This window comes from Nansenia antarctica (genome assembly GCF_963989245.1).
Source record: "Nansenia antarctica genome assembly, chromosome: 4".
NCBI classification, from domain to species: Eukaryota; Metazoa; Chordata; class Actinopteri; order Argentiniformes; family Microstomatidae; genus Nansenia; species Nansenia antarctica.
Window position 1 is genome coordinate 45406803 of NC_137689.1, and position 19444 is coordinate 45426246.

General features: G+C 47.7%; 1 protein-coding gene across 1 annotated transcript in view; it reads right to left on the bottom strand.

Annotated features, from left to right (window-relative positions):
* camsap1a (calmodulin regulated spectrin-associated protein 1a) overlaps positions 1 to 18921 on the bottom strand; it is a gene marked incomplete at both ends in the record, with an annotated part of 33637 nt that extends 14716 nt beyond the window's left edge. Inside the window, 10 exons of the mRNA XM_080529372.1 lie at positions 566 to 650; positions 2028 to 2116; positions 2257 to 2389; positions 2512 to 2608; positions 2810 to 2949; positions 3155 to 3296; positions 11642 to 11722; positions 11935 to 12096; positions 15708 to 15970; positions 18900 to 18921. Coding sequence (XP_080385498.1) covers positions 566 to 650; positions 2028 to 2116; positions 2257 to 2389; positions 2512 to 2608; positions 2810 to 2949; positions 3155 to 3296; positions 11642 to 11722; positions 11935 to 12096; positions 15708 to 15970; positions 18900 to 18921 — 1214 coding nt within the window. The remainder of the gene's footprint in view (positions 1 to 565; positions 651 to 2027; positions 2117 to 2256; positions 2390 to 2511; positions 2609 to 2809; positions 2950 to 3154; positions 3297 to 11641; positions 11723 to 11934; positions 12097 to 15707; positions 15971 to 18899) is intronic.
* Positions 18922 to 19444: the final 523 nt, after the last annotated feature.

A 19444-nucleotide genomic window follows, 5' to 3' on the forward strand; every position in this document is an offset into this window, starting at 1 on the left:
TACCCAAGAACACAGCAGAAGGTCTGTCTGCAGACGACTGTCCCATGAAAGTGAAGTGGAGATCAATGTCTGAAATTCCGTTGTCATCTGTCATCGTCAGATTCGGAGTTCGGAGTTCCCGTTCGGAGTTCCCGTTATGTATAGTCCAATATGAAGGAGTTCATTAATTGCCCACTGTCGATATTTCTGCCTGCTTATGACATTCTGTTGATAGCATTAGCGAGAGCTTCAGCCTCCATCTTGTATACTTGTCAACAAACGCTGATGGCTCCTTACATACAGCTGGGGTGGGCGTGGCTACACACACTGCCACACTAATACCCCCCACCCGACTTTGCTAACTAAATGTAGGTATTTAGTGAATGTAAAACTGTTGGATATGATATCGAGTGGGTTCTTCATCGCTTCAATGTTTGGCTCGATTGCGAGCTTTCACAATTGCCGAGATGCGGACCTTTTAATGAAACCCTGTCACATATCTCTAAATAAAGACGTTGTGTTAAAGTGTCGGTAGAGAGTGAAGGGCAGACGGAAGTGCATATGAATGGTATAGTCCAGCACCCACCTCGGCCTCCTTTCTGGCCAGGCCAGGATCGACCCCTGAGCCTGACTGTCCATATGGCTCATAGAGCTGGACCTGTTCATCTGCCCTAGAAAAACACAAAACCATTCAAATGTGAGTGAGAGCTTTGTGCTAAACTTTGTAATAAACATGGATGATCTATTGGCATATTGTGATGGTCTCCCCAACCAGAGCCTGTCTCCTCTGGTCTTCCACCCCAACCAGAGCCTGTTTCCTCTGGTCTACCACTAGGGATGTCCCGATCCGATATTGATATCGGATATCGCTGCGATATTGGTCCTGAATGCTGGATCGCAGATCGCACCAGAAAAAAAATAGGCTTCGATCTGCGTGGCCGATCTGGCGTGTCACTCACGTGATGACAACAGTAGAGTTGGCTAGTTGCTACCTGTTTGTAATGAGTCTGACAATGTCATGATGCTAGCTGGTGAAATCATAAACCATTTGCTTTAGTAATTTTTCGGTTATTTACATAGTCTGAAACTACAGATGGTAAGCTTTCAAATGATGCGTCATACATTGAAATCGGAAAAAAATTCAGACACGAGTATTTGAATGTTGGTGCACCGAATGGGAATGCGACAGGAGAAAAGTGACTGACCAAACCACAACAACAAACGCTGCTAGCGGCTAACAGCGGTACATCGCTACAAACGTCTAACTGCGTTTTTATATAATCACAACATACTGAGAGAACATGGACATGCTAAAAACACATAACTACACATAACTACACATAACTAGATGAACACACAGTCCTTGCTTTTGAACACGTCCTAAAACGAGAGTATGTTTACAAGTCATTATCACTTACTGGTAGCCTCCGAAAAACGAGAATAGTTAATCCAATCCACAGATTATAACTGTTTTTTATTATATGGACTGGGTACTTAAAACTTGAGTTGAAAAAAAAGAAAACCAGATATTGTTGACACCCCTTCGATTTCTGGTCTCACCAGCAGCGTCACTAGGCTACACTTTTAAAAAGGGTCCTATAATTGATTTGCCATTTGTAAGAGAAGATAAATAGAATAAAAACCTGAAGGCACTAAAACTAGAAATCAGACAGTAACTCTTTTTTTCTACAATGCTGAATGCTGCTGTCTAAATAGTTTTAACCAGTTGGTCACTGAGTACTGCAGAGTACTGTTTTTGTTGCTTGAATAAAGGCTGGCAGTCTTTAATAGCCAACTGTTGTTGTGGACTATATACTGGGGAAGTATTTGTTATTATTCAGGAGTAAAACAATAAATACAAATATCGGATTGGTATCGGTATCGGTAGTGAAAAAATGGGATCGGGACATCCCTATCTACCACCCCAACCAGAGCCTGTCTCCTCTGGTCTACCACCCCAACCAGAGCCTGTCTCCTCTGGTCTTCCACCCCAACCAGAGCCTGTCTCCTCTGGTCTACCACCCCAACCAGAGCCTGTCTCCTCTTACCGAAGCTGTCTTCCTCTTGGAGGGCGTTCTGCTGCCGCTGTCTCAGGGGGAGTAACGAATGGGACGGGCTGGCAGCTGGACTAACTTTGCTACCGTGGGAAAAGAAACAGATGTTAGAACATTCACACGCGTTCACACACGTTCACACAGACCTCTCTCAGGTTGGCGAACAAGAGAGAAACAGACGGAGATCCACACACTGCCAGAGGGGGGCAGTAGCGAGTCCTACCTGTTACAGACATCTGGGCTGATCAGGGCCGTTGCCGTGGCGTCAGGGGGGGGCGTGGCCAGGAAGCTGCGCTTGGTGGCGTTGGAGATGGGCACATGGGGGCGGGAACTCTTGGGCTGCAGCAGTGATCTCACTGGGAGAGGAGCGGGAGAGAGGATGTCAACCAAACAGCTCCGACAAGCAGGAACGGGTCCTAAGGACAGCAACATGTGTACGACAGTCTCTGAAATACTCCTCTGTCTCTCCTTCCTGTACCGTCTTTGATGTCTTGCAGATCCCTGGGCTGGACGAAGTCAGGCTTCACCATCTCAAACCACCAGAAGAGCTCGGCGATGAAGACCATCACGTTGATCTGGGGAGAGATAGGAACCGCGGAAAGGGCGTCAGATCGATGCGACTGGACCAGGGTTAAGGTCTTTCCGACGGGAGGGTACTCAGTCTATGATAGAGTTGATTCACTTATAGGAGAGAGAGAGAGAGAGAGAGAGAGAGAGAGAGAGAGAGAGAGAGAGAGAGATAGGGAGGGAGGGAGGGAGGGAGAGAGAGATCTCACCTTCAGCACCGGAGGCGCATACAGCAGGTCCTCAGGTCGCAGGTAGAAGCCTCTGTCCAGGTACTCGTTAGAGAACTCCCTCAGGAGCTGGATGTTGTACAGACTGTCCGCTATGGAGGGGGCCTCCTTCAGACAAACATCTGGGGGAGGAGACATGGTGCCTCGGTTAGCATGGGGGCTAATGTAGCTAACCTCCATCACACATAGTGTACTGTCACTTCACCCGAACGATCACAGGAGCTAAGATGAATGTTGAATCATCACTTAATGTTGTCATAATGTTGTCATAATCATCACAAATGTACTACTACTATTTCTTTGCCGTATGTTGCCGTTCTTCCCTACCCTCCAGCCTCATGAGTTCAGGGCAGTAGAAGTGAACCACGGCCAGCAGGGCGGCGCCGTCGCACACGTCCTTCATGAGGTTGTCCAGCAGGGGGAAGTGTTGAGGCGTCCGCCCGGAGAGGTGGTCTCTGCGGTAACGCACCTACACACAGCGAAGTCAGAGGTCAGACAGTAGCCTGGACAGAGCCACAACTCAACAAAGAAGAAAGCGTTTCAGAATCAGTTTACGAACAAGTCACCGTTCTCACACACACACACACACACACACACACACACACACACACACACACACACACACACACACACACACACAGAACTTCATATTCTCAACAGACCCCCTTTTATGCCTTATAGTGGGGCGGCTAAATGCATTTCTATAGGGGAAAAAAAGTGGATAAAAGCATACAAATTTGTAAAATGCTCTCACGGTATTGCTCTTTTGATAAAAACCTGTTAGCCACGCAAAAATAAAGATGCAAGATGGCCACCATTTTCGGCCTGGAAATACTATTTTGGGGGGAACTTGGTGTCCAATATGAATGATCTTGCTATCAAACCATACATTTTTGACCACAGAGAAGCAAACAACAACATGAACAATGCACAATGGCTTCCAATCCACCTGACAGATATGGTGACCTTGGAGGAGAAACATCCTACGGTGGCCCAGGAGTTCTGTAGTGGAAAGATTGTTGTTCACAAATCTTGTTGTGCGTTCCCAGCAATGGCCATCGACCAGGCTCTGCTTCATGAGCAGGCCAATGCAGTCATCAAGGCTGACAGTGGAGCCATTGGTATCACTGAGGATCCATCAGCACTGAGAAGATGGATGGTAGCTGGCCCTGAAGTCAGCCACTTAGTCACACGGTATGAGGCAGCATCGGCAGCCAAAAAGACAAGTGAACATGCAAGCCACCATGAACAGACACCGCAAGCTCAAAAAGTGTTCCTTGAGAGTCAATAAACACATGACTGATATGGGCAATCCCTTCCAGGAAGACAGTGGGGACCTCATGAGGAAGCTGACACTCGAATATTTGTGCATGCCAAGCAGGCAGTAGAGGAGGGCCGCAAAAGCATCCTCATCAAAGCCAATGACACTGACGTTCTCGTCATATCAGTCAGTGTTCTTCTGACCCTGCAAGAGATTGGTCTTCAGAAACTATGGATTACCTTCGGCCAAGGCCGGAACCTGGGATGGATTCCCATCCATGAACTCTGTGTATTCTGTGTATTGGATAGCAGAAGAGCAAAGGAATTATGTTCTTCCATGCCTTCACTGGCTGTGATGTTGTGTCAGCCTTCTGTGGGAAAGGCAAGAAGACTGCATGGCAAACCTGGGATATTTGTGGCGATAATTCTGATGTTCACAATGTATGACAGGTCCAGTACAGCTGATGGTGCTGACGATGCAAGGCTGGACATTTGCTCGGAAGCAGAGGCCATATGAAGCCATCCCTCCTACTCAAGCTGCTCTACTCCAGCATGTAAAGCGTGCTGCCTACCAGACAGGATGCATATGGGGTCAATCAACACTTTGTCAACCAGAAGCACAAAGTCCTGCCGACTGGGGATGGATAAAGAAAGGTGATCTGTGGCAGATCTTGTGGACCGATCTCCCCCCTATTGCAGAGAGTTGCACATTTGAATGCCGTGGAAGGTGCAAATGCTACAGCTTTGGACTTTCTTGTACAGCACTGTGTAGCTGCAGGTGTGAAGATTAAAAAACGTTTTGCTGAAATAATGTTGTGTTTATGCAGATTTTTCACATTACTTCTGAAAAAAATCTGAATAATTGGCAGAGGGAGACCTAAAAAGGAGTGTTTGAGTTTTCCATAGTTAAAAACCTGTCATTCAACACCAGAATCATCTAAATCGGCTACGACAATGAGATTGGTTAAAAATTGCCAAAATGGCAGCCATTTTGAAATGTACGTGGCTAACAGGTTTTTTACAAAGAATGACCCAAGAGGTACACTCAGTAAAATGTTGGTGCTTTTATCCACAAGTGAACCTTATCTGCTACACTATTAGGGGGGCTTTATTCAATTAACTAAAGAGCAGCTTCATGAAATATCCATTTCCCGCCCACACAGACGCACAATGACATTCTCTCTCACACACTCACTCACACACACGTACACACTCTTACCCACACACGTGGGTGTCTGCTTGGCATCCAGCACCTGCCAGTGACATAGCACATTGAATGGCTCTATTTAGCTGTGATCACAGGCCAGGCCAGGTTAGATATTTTAATATTTTACTATTTGTACTGCTAATTGTGTCCTGTCTTATTAGTCTTATTTGTCTCCCACAACTTGTCACTTGTCCAATTGTCTCGTTATGTCTTGTACTATTGTCACTTTATTTATCTTGACGTATCTTGCCTATTGCCTTATTGACTTGTGCTGCAATGTCAGGAACCGACGCCTAAAGCCCAATTTATGCTTCTGCGTAAAATCGACGGCGTAGGCTACGGCGTAGCTTGCGTAGGCCCAGATTGACGCGCACCTCTCCAAAAATGTAACTACGCGGCAATGCCTACGCAACCGTAAGCACTGTGATTGGTCCGCTTGGTAGCACATGATTCCGACATGATTCCGACTCTCTCGTCGGCCAAAATGCGGAAGCCATGACAGAAATGTCATTTACTTTTTCTGTAATTACTTATTAATAAAGATTAGAAAAATTATGATAACCATCGAATTATCTTAGTTTAATGTCATTTCAATGCATCATAGAACTTTTATTTACAACAAGCATAACAAAAAAAATCGCTATTATGCCGCTTTGAGTACACCGTTCCAACGGAGCACCCTATGGAAGCGTCAGGCACAGCCTTCCTATAAGGAGCGAGATTCACATTTACGAGATGTACAATCCTGTTTATTTCGAAATAAATGATTAGTTACAGGGAGTCCTATGGCTGTTCGTTGGGTTTAAATTATATTTATGATAGACATATTTAATGTAAAGTTATCTATAAGAACTATGATTGGTCCGCTTAGTTGCGTCACATTCCGACTCTCTCGTAGGAATGCGGAAGCCATGACAGAAATGTCATTTACCTTTTCTGTAATTACTTATTAATAAAGATTTGATTGTATATGATAACCATCGTATTATCTTAGTTTAATGTCATTTCAATGCATTATGGACATTTTTTTTACAACAAGCATAACAAGAAAAATTGCGATTATGCCACTATGAGTACACCGTTCCAACGGAGCAGATCAACGCGACGCAGAAGTATAAATTAGGAGAGCCCTTGCGTATGCTACAGCGTAGACGCGCGTAAATTCGACGCAGAAGCATAAATCGGGCTTTAGGGGGTGTTCACACTTGACTTCATGGGAAAAGGAAAAAAGCGCAACCTTCACCGCCTTTTTCCCAGAATGCATTTCGCACCGGCTAGCAGCGGGCAATTTAAATCGTCCATTTTAAACCTCCATTGGCTAAAAGCTGTAATTTTGGCAATACAAGTGTTAACATGTCATTTTATGAAGTTTTAATATGTTTTCAGGCGAGAAAGTAACCATATATATTCCCAAAATGTGTCCAGTTTATCAAAATAACCTGTTTATATATTTGATCTGACGTTTTTTTCATCTTCTGTTCGCTAGCTGCGTTCGTAAATTCGCCCTGGAAATCTGATCAGCACTCATGGAATGCCTCTTGTCCAATCAAATTACCTGGTCCCTTTATGACGTTGAACCCAGTGTGCGCTCCGGCGCTCTCAAAGCGAATTCACGAGCGCACCCTGCATTGCTTATATACCTTCAATGCGGAGAAACATCGTAACATAATTATAACAAGTTGTAAAATGATTTGGGGGGCCAATATCTTTAGCTAGCTAAAGTAACTAGTTTACTTTATTTTTGTCTTAGCAGTTGGTAAAAGACAAAAACAAAAATATTTAAAACTAAAATATCAGCAATAACATATCGTGCTCTGCAGCAATACTGGGACCATTCGTGACTGACAGTCAGTCAAATACTAGGCGAATATGTAATAAACTTGGATTTCATGCATTTCAAGTGGCATCTTTGTAATCATGACGATGTAGTCATGTCTAAGAGGCAGACAAGGCTTCCCTTTAACTCCCAGAGGCTACGACTATTACCAAGTCTATCGCTGGGTATATTTGCAAGGTGTGTTGTGTCGAACTGGGTATATTTGCAACAGTGTTGCGGAAAATGAAGATTTCTGCCGAATGCTGCTAACACTGGAACCACGTTATGAAACACCAGTAGCAATCACGAGTTGTTCTACATTCTACAACATGTGCTACATTGTTTTTGTCCATCTTGATGGGTCTGACGCCTTGGAGCACCGGTTGCTAGGAAGTTGGTTACTAGGGAAGGTACACGCGTACCTACTCTCCTCGTCCTGATTGGTCAGCTGTCAGAAAGGCGCTTGACATCACACAGCGCCTTTCTGAAAAGTTAAATAAATTCAACTGAAAAAGGCGGCGGCAGCTGCGTTTTTCTCACACTTTTTTCCCCATAGGGTTGTATGTAAAAAGGCGCTGAAGGCCGCGTTTTTTTCTTAAAAAAGAAGTCAAGTGTGAACACCCCCTAAGAATTGTATTCTTTTACACTTGTATAATGGGACGTAACAACAAAACTTGAAACTAGAGAGCCTTAGCCAGTGTTTAACATGGCCAGTTGATTCTGTGTTGATCTATTGGAGGATAACAGCAACAACTACAGCTACAGCTACATCCCAGAGTCAGTCCCACAGTCTGAGCTACATCCCAGAGTCAGTCCCACAGTCTGAGCTACATCCCAGAGTCAGTCCCACCGTCTGAGCTACATCCCAGAGTCAGTCCCACAGTCTGAGCTACAGCTACATCCCAGAGTCAGTCCCACAGTCTGAGCTACATCCCAGAGTCAGTCCCACAGTCTGAGCTACATCCCAGAGTCAGTCCCACAGTCTGAGCTACATCCCAGAGTCAGTCCCACAGTCTGAGCTACATCACAGAGTCAGTCCCACCGTCTGAGCTACATCACAGAGTCAGTCCCACAGCCCAGTCAGTAGAGAGACAGAGATGCACTCAAGCTATGAGGAGCAAAGCTAACACCAAGTGACCAAGCTCTGTGCTATGTACTATCTGGTCCACAGTAGATGGACTGGATATGACTGGTGAGACTAGTGACAAGTAGTGACTGTTGAGTATGGAAGGGAGTATGGAAGGGAGTATGGAAGGGAGTATGGAGTGGAGTATGGAGTGGAGTATGGAGTGGAGTATGGAGTGGAGTATGGAAGGCTTGGGTGTGCAGCAGGTTAGAATGGGGTGCCGGGGGCGGGTTAATGGGGTGTACGTTACCACGCGAGAGAACTCCTCCGGCTCCAGCAGGCAATGGGCCAGCGCATGCATGAGATCAGGCTGGGGAGAAGAGAGAGATGGGGGGGGGGGGGGGGGGTGAGATGAAGGGGGGGGGGGGGTTATGGACTTGAGCCATGTGGACACAGCGTTGGTCACAGGCTGCTGTGTGGACAGTGAGTCAGGAGGAGATGAAGGGCAGCCATTGTTGTGTCGGTTAGTAGTCTCACTTTACTGCCACAGCCTTTCCAGAGCAGAAGAGACAGACAGACGGACGGACGGACGGACAGATGGACAGACAGACAGCGTTCATTCCACAGCTCCACTGAGACACAGTGACTCTGCAGTCAAGAGAAAGCATCTGTTGCAGTGTCTCTGTGTGTACATGGTGCACTTTAACCACCAGGGGGCAGTGTCTCTGTGTGTACATGGTGCACTTAAACCACCAGGGGGCAGTGCCACTGTGTGTCAGCGAGACCCTTCTGAAACGCTGCTGTTTAACCAGGGTGGCTCAACTCAAGTGCACCTCTTACAAACACAAATACCCCCCCCCCACACACACACACTATCTCTCACACACACACACACACACACACGCACACATACACATACTCCCTCTCTCTCTCTCACACACACACACACAAACACACACACACACACACACACACACACACACACACACACATAGGCCTGTAACAATTATGAAATAATCGTCTAATGGCGATTATTTGACGTATCGCAGTTTTTTTTCTCTTAACCGCGGTCAAAAAAAGTGTTGTATGTTTCAGTACAGAGGCGGATTTAGGATTGTAGGAGATCCGGGGCTTAGCCCAGAGGAAGAATATAATGTGCGCGTGGAGCGCGCCGGAAAAATGTGCTTTTTTTTTGGGCCGAAAACTCCATGTTTACTAGCTGTAACATTAACGTTACATCATTCTTTTTCACTTGTTACTCAGTCAACCAGAGTGCAGATATCAACGACTATCAGCCTGTTATTCACTTTATTTGTACAAGTATTATCCTTTGTTTGATTTCTTACCATGTACCGTAACAGTACCTTGCTATGTTTCATTTTCATTATAACATAACGTTATGTTATGATAGCCAGCTAGCATTAGCAAACCGGAAAAGTAGTGTCAGTGAGTCAGTCACCTTTCTAATAAGATTCACAAACCTGAAACATCATCTATGTCATCACTGCTGGTGATGTCATTGTTGTCAGCTGCTGAAACTGCTGCTGCAACAGTTCTTGGCGCTTGTTTTGTTGAAAACAACTTTGGGATATCCATCCTTACAATTTTGCAAGTCAGGCACTGATTGAGATCACTTCTTCTTCAGGGCAGGGCAGGCTACGCAGTACGCAGGCTAATGTCGCGCAGCTGCTGCCTCTCTGTTGGACTCCGGTACTGCACGTTACTCACAAGAGTTTTTTTTTTTTTTTTTTTTTAAAGTAAAACATTCGGGGCTTTTCAGAAAACATCCGGGGCTTGAGCCCAAGTAGCCACCCCCTAGCGCCGCCCCTGTTTCAGTATTCATATTCATGGTCCTACTTTTGTTTGCATCCATCAAACACGTTTCCAGAAGATGTATGCGCATGTAGCGAGATAGAACAGTAGCTATCCTATCAGAGGACACCCCGCACGCATTGATTTACAGTTGATCAATTATAGTAGCCTTCATTAAGTCGGCTTTCGAGCGGTAAAACACAGGCAAACACAGGCAAACACAGTAGCCTAAACACAGGCAAACACAGTAGCCTAAACACAGGCAAACAGAGTAGCCTACACGGTAGAGAGATGGAGCTTGTTGAAGAAAAAAATAAAACAGTCGCTGTAAAAAATGCGAACACCTAAAAAGTCACCGTTCCACCCAATTTGCCGTCATCCACAAATCGCCCGGTGCCGCTGCAGTGGCTGGTCCCTCCCGGCAAGTGGGTCTTGCTGAGTCGTTAAGCAGACGCACAAAGCATAAGCGGTACAGTTCCAAATGGTGCGCCATCACAGACAAAGTGACAGGTTGCATCGCGAAAGAGATGCGGCCATTCAATAATAATAATAATATAATCATATTAGCTTTTTGTATAGCACTTTTCCTGCAAACGTTGCAGCTCAAAGTGCTTAATACATTATTATTGAATTGAATTATTTTTCAATATAGTGGAGAAGCCAGCATTTAAAGACATGCTGTACTCTTTTGATAGCCAAAAACAATACGAGTTGCCTAGTAAGACTTACATCTCCAAAACTGCCATTCCAAATTTGTAAGAGAAAGTGAAGGGTGACAAAATACATTTCATGATAATAAAGAGGCATGGGTTTACTTCATAGGTTGCTGTGTTATTACATTATCGGGGTCACATAACAGTGAAATGGTAAATGGATTACACTCACCTTCCAAAGAGCTTTACAACGGCCTCTCATTCACCCATTCACACACACATTCACACACCAATGGCGGCAAGCTACCATGCAAGACGCCGGCCCGCTCATTGGGAGCAATTGTCGAGGAAAATGTGGAATTTTTACAGGCCTACACACACACACACACACACACACACACACACACACACACACACACACACACACACACACACACACACACACACACACACACACACACACACACACACACACACACACACACACACACACACACACACACACACACACACACACACACACACACACACACACACACACACACACACACACACACACACACACACACACACACACACACACAGGAGAAGCTAGCTGTTACACTTACAGGTACAAGCTTCCAATACCATTTGGAGGGAGACTATCCAAGAGGCGGAGGGGGAGGAGTTGAGGGAGACACAAACAGGAAGAGCAGCAGACAGGTCAGAAGGTGCAGTCACAAGGGATCAGATCCACACTTCACTGTTAGACTACGGAAAGAGATCTGATCACAGACCAGTCTGAGGAGGTCACACCAAGCATCGAAGGGTTTCTGAAAACAGGCCAATTAGAGGAGGGAAACACAGGCACTCATGCATAGGCTAATGAGGGCGATTTTAAGATGAGAATTGTGCAAACTGGTAGTGGAGATTGGACAAGCCCAAACACCGTGCAGAGACCCCCCAGAGAGAAAAAGAGAGCAGAGAAACAAAAACAGATAGAAGGGCGGGGGGGGGTTACCTTGGGGTGGCTGGGGGACTCCAGCAGATGCTGCTTAATTTTGACTTCTTTCTCTGTGATCTCCCTCATCTTCATATTGACCTGAGGGACAGACGCAGGTCAGCGCACACACACACACACACACACGCGCACACACACACACACACACACACACACACACACACTCACGCGCACACACACACGCACGCGCGCACACGCACACACACGCACACGCACACACACACACACACACACGCACACACACACAGACACACACACACACACACACACTCACACAGGCACGCTCGGCTCACCTTGTTGATCCAGAATACGATGGCGTCCTCCAGGTCGAAGGGCAGCTCTTTGGAGGCGCTGAAGGTGGAGAAGCGCTTGACGCTGGCCACCACCCTCTCTATGCTGACCATCTCCACGGCATAGGCCATCATCAGAGCATCGATCAGAGGGATGTGAGAGCTCTGCGCACATACAAGAGGTGACGTTATGTTCACTCACCGGACACTTTATTAGGACCACTAATAAACACATACTAATACTGGGTAGGGCCTCCCTTTGCTGTCAAAACAGCCTAAATTTTTCGTGACATTGATTCCACAAGATTTTGGAAACATTCCTTTGAGATTCTGGTCCATGATGAGTGATGACATGATTGCATCACGCGCAATTCCTGCCAATTTTTTTCAGGTGCACTTTCAAGCTGTGAATCTCCCGTTCTACTACATCCCAAAGGTGTTCTACTGGATTCAGATCTGGTGACTGGGAAGGCCACTGAACAACACTGAACTCATTGTCATGTTCATGAAACCAGTTTGGGACGACCTTTGCAAATGCTTTTCAAATGGTTGGTGACTGTCCCTGATTCAGAAGGCTAAGCTTAATCTCTGAACAAAGCAAGCTCTACAAGTCCTGGGGTAGGAATTCCTCAAATAAGTCATCCTCACAGGTCAAAGACAGGCCTGTTAAAAACCGCCAGACTGACACCTGGTGCATTAACATGACCTGACACACTGACAGCTCAGGGCACCAAGTGAGACACGACACAGTGCCACAACACACGCTCCACAAAACACCAAAATAAACATGGTTCTCAAGTCCAATCTGTCAACCGCACGCAGAATGTGTCCCAGGTGCACGGCCAGAAACCGGGTTAACAGGAGTCACTCATGGTACTACTCATTTTCCATGTGATGTTCTCATTAGCCTGCTTGTTGAGTTCATCACGTCTGATGATGCCCTGATTGGCCAACAGATCTCTCTCTCCTGGTGGCTGGGCAGGTCCAGAGAACTGTCTGGTCCATCCAAGGACAGAACTGACCCTGCCAGCAGCAGGCAGCACACGCAGACAGGGCCCAAAATGGGACTATCGACCTGAGAGGGTGGAATAGAGAGAGCATCAGCATGTGTGACTCACTGCCAAACAGCACCTAACTCAACCAGGGCTGAGGTCTGACACGCAGCAACACGCCGCTACTCACTGGTCCTTCAACACCAGCCTATGGACCTAGGCATCAACACCAGCCTATGGACCTAGGCATCAACACCAGCCTATGGACCTAGGCATCAACACCAGCCTATGGACCTAGGCATCAACACCAGCCTATGGACCTAGGCATCAACACCAGCCTATGGACCTAGGCCTCAACACCAGCCTATGGACCTAGGCATCAACACCAGCCTATGGACCTAGGCCTCAACACCAGCCTATGGACCTAGGCATCAACACCAGCCTATGGACCTAGGCCTCAACACCAGCCTATGGACCTAGGCATCAACACCAGCCTATGCAGCTGGATCCTAGACTTCCTGACGGACAGAAAACAGGGGGTGAGAATGGGCTCCAAGACCTCCGCCCCCCTGACTGTCAGCACAGGTGCCCCTCAAGGCTGTGTTCTGAGCCCTCTCCTCTACTCCCTGTACAGACACGATTGCGTGGCCACCCACAGCTCCAACACAGTGATCAAGTGCGCAGACGACACAACAGCGATCGGCCTGATTACTGACGGCGACCAGAGACGGCCTACAGAAACGAGGTTGACCGTCTGGCCCAGTACAGCCAGGCCAATAACCTCGCTCTCAACGCCGACAAGACCAAAGAGCTGGTGGTGGACTTCAGGAAAAAGACCCCATCACCATCAACGGGTCTGCTGTAGAGAGGGTCAACAGCATCAAGTTCCTAGGGGTTCACATCATCAACGACCTCACCTGGGATGAACACACCAACTAAGGGGTGAAAAAAGCGCAACGCTGCCTCTTTCATCTCAGGAGGCTGAAAAACGTTGGTGTAGGGCCAAAGATACTACGGGCCTTCTTCAGAGGCACAACCCAGAGCATTCTGACGGGCTGTATCACTGCCTGGTACGGGGAACTACTGCACTGCCCAAAACCACAAAGCGCTGCAGAGGATAGTGCGGACAGCCGAAAAGATCAGTGGCTGTGTGTTTACCCTCCATCCAGAGCATCTACAGTGATCGTTGTGTCAGCAAGGCCCTAAGGATTCTCAAGGACCCCAGTCACCCAAACAGGAAATTGTTCAAACTACTGCCGTCGGGGAAACGGTACCGTAGTCTCGGGGGAAAAACCCAGAGGATGTCGAACAGCTATTTTCCCACAAGCAATCAGACTCCTAGCGAAACGCACTGGCACAAGGCAATCCCCCACTGCACCCCCACTGTACTAACAATACATTATGACTACCTGACTACTGGGTCACTACCTACCTGAACTCTAGACTGCTCCACTTGCACCATATAGCACACCGTATGACAGTGTGTCACATCACACTGCAACCTGCACACCTTTTTTTGCACAAGTATTTTGTTGACATTAAGTGATCAAATGTTGATATGCTGACTCGCATTCTGCTGCTATCTATCTCTCCATTCTATTATTGACGCTCTGACGCTATTGTATATACAGCTATTGTTGATTGTTGTCCATCTCGCTTATTCTTTATTGATTATTGTTTATATCCTGCTTATTCTTTATTGATCTTGTATTTCTACTTTTTGTATTTCTACTTCTTCTAATTTTTGTATTTGTATTTTGTATCTCTACCGCAATGCCAATGCCTAATTGAACCTAAACCCAAGGATTTGACTCCTTGTATCAGTACATTGATGTAAGCAATTCTGATTCTGATTCTGATTCTGATTCTGATTCTGTAGCCTAGCGTGGTTGTCAGTGAACTGGGTCCTCTACAGTCATTTGCAAGACATCAGTGGTACCGTCGACTGTTGACTACCACCGTGTCTCTGTTCAGTGCTAACTCCGCCCCCCCCCGGAGGTCATTCACGGAGCAGAACGTCTGAGCGGTAAGCCGGGGCGGACGAATTCCTCACGATCCGTAGTAACCATAACAACGGGAAGCCGTAAGCGCCGAGGCCAGCCTCCCCGAAGCACCGGCCGCAGTATGCATCACGTGAGCTGGCTCTCTCATCGCCATGACTACCAGGAGCAACGCTGTCCATCACATCTCCTCCTATTCGCTTTGTTGGTGCACTAGCTAAGCTAACATATGGGCTGGCGGCTTGCTTATACACACACACACACACCATGTCTACACACACAGTGCTGGGTGTGGGTGTGGGTGTGTGCTGCCAATTTGGCCCGAGGATAAGACCCAGCAGGGTGAGAGCAGATGGCTTCCCTGCGCCCCCCCCCCCCCCCCCCCCGCTGACAGACGTAACAGTACAGTACTGTCTGGCAGCAGATTTACAGTGCTCACACCACCAGGCATCGCTCCTCGGCTCACAGGACGACCGCAACAAAAAGAGAGCTTTATACAATTCAAAAGAAAGACCACACACACACACTACGGCAGTACACACACACACACACACACACACGCACACACACACACACACACACACACACACTCATTTGTTCCACAGTCAAACACTCAACACAAAGGACCAACATATTTCACACACTCCATGCACACACACACACACACACACACACACACACACACACACACCATCAGTTCCGATACACTCCCATTAAACCTCCCTCCCTCCCTCCCTCCCTCCCTCCCTCTCTCCCCCAGGCCTCTGAGGTCTCCTCTCCTCACCATTTTGACGGGGGCGCCGCTGAGGTCGTCGTGGGAGACGGGAGTGTCGTCCCCCTCCAGGACGTAGATGCCCTTGCGGGAGAGGGCCTGGATGACGGACAGGTGGCTCCTCAGAGAGGCGGCCTGCTCCCCCTTCAGGACCAGGCCACACACCCGGCAGTACAGCTCCCCGGACAGCAGCAGGCGCAGGACGGGGGGCTTGATGTGCTCCTGCTCATACTGGTCTGTGTAGAAGGGGTCCCGCAGGTCCTCTGGGATGTGGTCTGAGGGAGGGAGGGAGGGAGGGAGGGAGGAAAGGAGGGACGGAGGGAGAGAGGGTAGCATTAGGGCCCAATCCCATCTTTTTTTTATACCCCCTACCCCTCGAGTGCTCCTCGCTTTTGAGCTTGCCCCTCAGAACAGAGTCACAAGGGGTCGGGGTTGAAAATGGGTCCGTATGAAATGGGACGACCCTTCAAGACCCTGATACAAGCATGGACGCTCGCGGTTCGTTCACAACTTAAGTTTCACGCTATCGATCGATCAAACAAGTCATCAAATAAAAAAGAACAAAGCTTCATTATCAGGTCAGTTCATGACAGAATAGCGGTGCTCTGTAGGCTAGCAACCCTGCTCCTACCCTGCCAGTCTGATATTAGAGGAGTGGTAACAACCCTGCTCCTACCCTGCCAGTCTGCACTGATATTAGAGGAGTGGTAACAACCCTGCTCCTACCCTGCCAGTCTGATATTAGAGGAGAGGTAACAACCCTGCTCCTACCCTGCCAGTCTGCACTGATATTAGAGGAGTGGTAAACCCTGCTCCTACCCTGCCAGTCTGATATTAGAGGAGTGGTAACAACCCTGCTCCTACCCTGCCAGTCTGATATTAGAGGAGTGGTAACAACCCTGCTCCTACCCTGCCAGTCTGATATTAGAGGAGTGGTAACAACCCTGCTCCTACCCTGCCAGTCTGATATTAGAGGAGAGGTAACAACCCTGCTCCTACCCTGCCAGTCTGATATTAGAGGAGAGGTAACAACCCTGCTCCTACCCTGCCAGTCTGATATTAGAGGAGTGGTAACAACCCTGCTCCTACCCTGCCAGTCAGATATTAGAGGAGTGGTAACAACCCTGCTCCTACCCTGCCAGTCTGATATTAGAGTGGTAACAACCCTGCTCCTACCCTGCCAGTCTGCACTGATATTAGAGGAGAGGTAACAAGTGCAACAACTTCGCTGCTGGACTTAAGTTCAATTTCAGGCATCATATGCCATCAAAGGGGGGAAATGCGACATGGAAATAGGTCAAAATGCGGGACTGTCATGCACAAATCAGCCTTAAAACAATGTTAAAACAATGTTGTAACTTCAGCTAGCTAGCTAAAGACATCAGCATACTAGCGGATGCTAATAATACATTGAAATGACATTAAACTAAGATAATACGATGATTATTATAATTTTTTAAATCTTTATTAACAAAGTAACAACAAAATAAGTAAATTTGTGGGTTTCTTTTGTTGCGTGTGCGTTCGCCACTATCTTGCTGCTGATTCGCAGGGCATTTTGGAAGATATCGCATCACACTCAAAAAAAAAATTAGAGGGTCATGTAGCCCTACCACTTGGCTCTACCTCTCTATCCCCACAAGAATCGGGACACCCTACCCCTACACGTGAATGTGCAAAACACGGAGGGGTAGAGCTTCATTGTAGGGGCACAATTAATGGGATTGGGCCTGACTTGCTTATCAATATAGGGAAGTCACTAACCACATACCGAAAAAACGAATTGAGGTCAGAAGGAATAACTGTATTCTGACAGATGCATAGGAGACAGGTCAGTAGGTGTGGGCAGAAGTGACTGCAGAGCATTGCCCACACTGTCAATGGAGGGAGAAGGCCTACAACGTCTCTGACCTTTCACCCAATGTGTGTTGTGGCCCCCGGCTGCTGTGAGCTGGACAGGCACATGGTATACACCAGCACAGCTGGCAGGTCAGACCTGGGGAGGGACATGGTATACACCAGGGCTGGGGAGGGACATGGTATACACCAGCACAGCTGGCAGGTCGGGGCTGCTGGGACGACCTGCTTGTGTTGGCCTGGCAGAATGGCGCCTCGCAGATTGGAGGAAGTAAACAGCCCAGAATGCTCTCCATTCTCTCTCCACTCTCTCTCTCTCCTCTCCTCTCTTCTCTTCTCTTCTCCTCTCCTCTCTCCCTCTCCTCTCTTCTCTTCTCTCCCTCTCCTCTCTCGCTCTTGTCTCTCTCCTGTCTCACTCTTCTCTCACCCTCTCCCTCTCCTCTCCCCCCTCTCTCTCTTGTAACAGATACTCCCAGAAGGGCAAGGCTCTCAGATGACACAGCACTATGTGTGCAATGATGTGGGCCTAGTCATTGGCATGCCTACATACTGTACACCACACACACACACACACTCAGCCAGTCCCATGGGCAGGCCTGCATACACACAACCTTATTTACTGCATCTCCCACAATATGTACAGCCCTAAAACACACACACACACACACACAAACTGCAGTATTTTAATGCAGCTAAGCGGAACTGTCAACCCAGAATGAATGGTGCCAATAGGCAGACCTACTCTGCTCTGCATCCATACAACTCCATTATGGCCTTCCCTTACGTTGAACTCCACCAGACATCCCCCTAGGTCTGAGCCTAGATTTCTCTCTCTCTCTCTCTCTCTCTCTCTCTCTGAGTCTCTCTCTCTCTCTCTCTCTCTCTCTCTCTCTCTCTCTCTCTCTCTCTCTCTCTCTCTCTCTCTCTCTCTCTCTCTCTCTCTCTCTCTCTCTCTCTCTCTCTCTCTCTCTCTCTCTCTCTCTCTCTCTCTCTCTCTCTCTCTCTCTGTCTCTCTCTCTCTCTCTCTCTCCCTCTCTCTCCCTCTCTCTCCCTCCCTCTCCCTCTCTCCCTCTCCCTCCCTCCCTCTCCCTCCCTCCCTCCCTCCCTCCCTCCCTCCTCTCTGTGTTATCCGACACACAGAAGCTCATGGAGGTGTACCAGACCAGACAGTGGGCTCACAGTGGCCTCACCAGAACCCCCCCACCTGTCTACACCTAATCCACCCATACAACACCAATATTCTACATACAGTGGCAAGAAAAAGTATGTGAACCCTTTGGAATGAATAACTTCAAGCCAGCGCTCCTGCACCACATTCAGGAGGACTTCTGGACCATTCCTCCTTACAGAACTGCTTCAGCTCAGCCATGTTCTTAGGATGTCTGGTGTAAACGGCTCTCTCTCGTCATTCCGCAGCATCTCCATTGGGTTATGGTCTGGGCTCTGACTGGGCCCGATTTATCTTTTGGAAGCTATTCTGTAGTAGATCCACTTAGATGTTTAGGGTCATTGTCCTGCTGCATCACCCAGGTTCTACTGAGCTTCAGCGGGTGGACAGCCACCCTGACCGTATCCTGTTTATAACTTGATCAATTGGGAATACATTTTCCCCTCCATGATGGCAAGTTGTCCAGGCCCCAAGGCAGCGAAGCAGCCCCAAATCATGATGCTCCCTCCACCGTACTTCACTGCTGGGATGATGTTTTCATGTTGGTACGTGGTGCCCTTTTTACGCCATACGTAGTGGTAAATAGACTGAAAGTTTATTAGTTATTCCAAAGCGTTTTTCATTAATTCATCCATTCACACACACATTCACACACCAATGGCGGCAAGCTACCATGCAAGGTGCCGGCCCCGCTCGTTGGGTGCAATTCGGGGTTCAGTGTCTT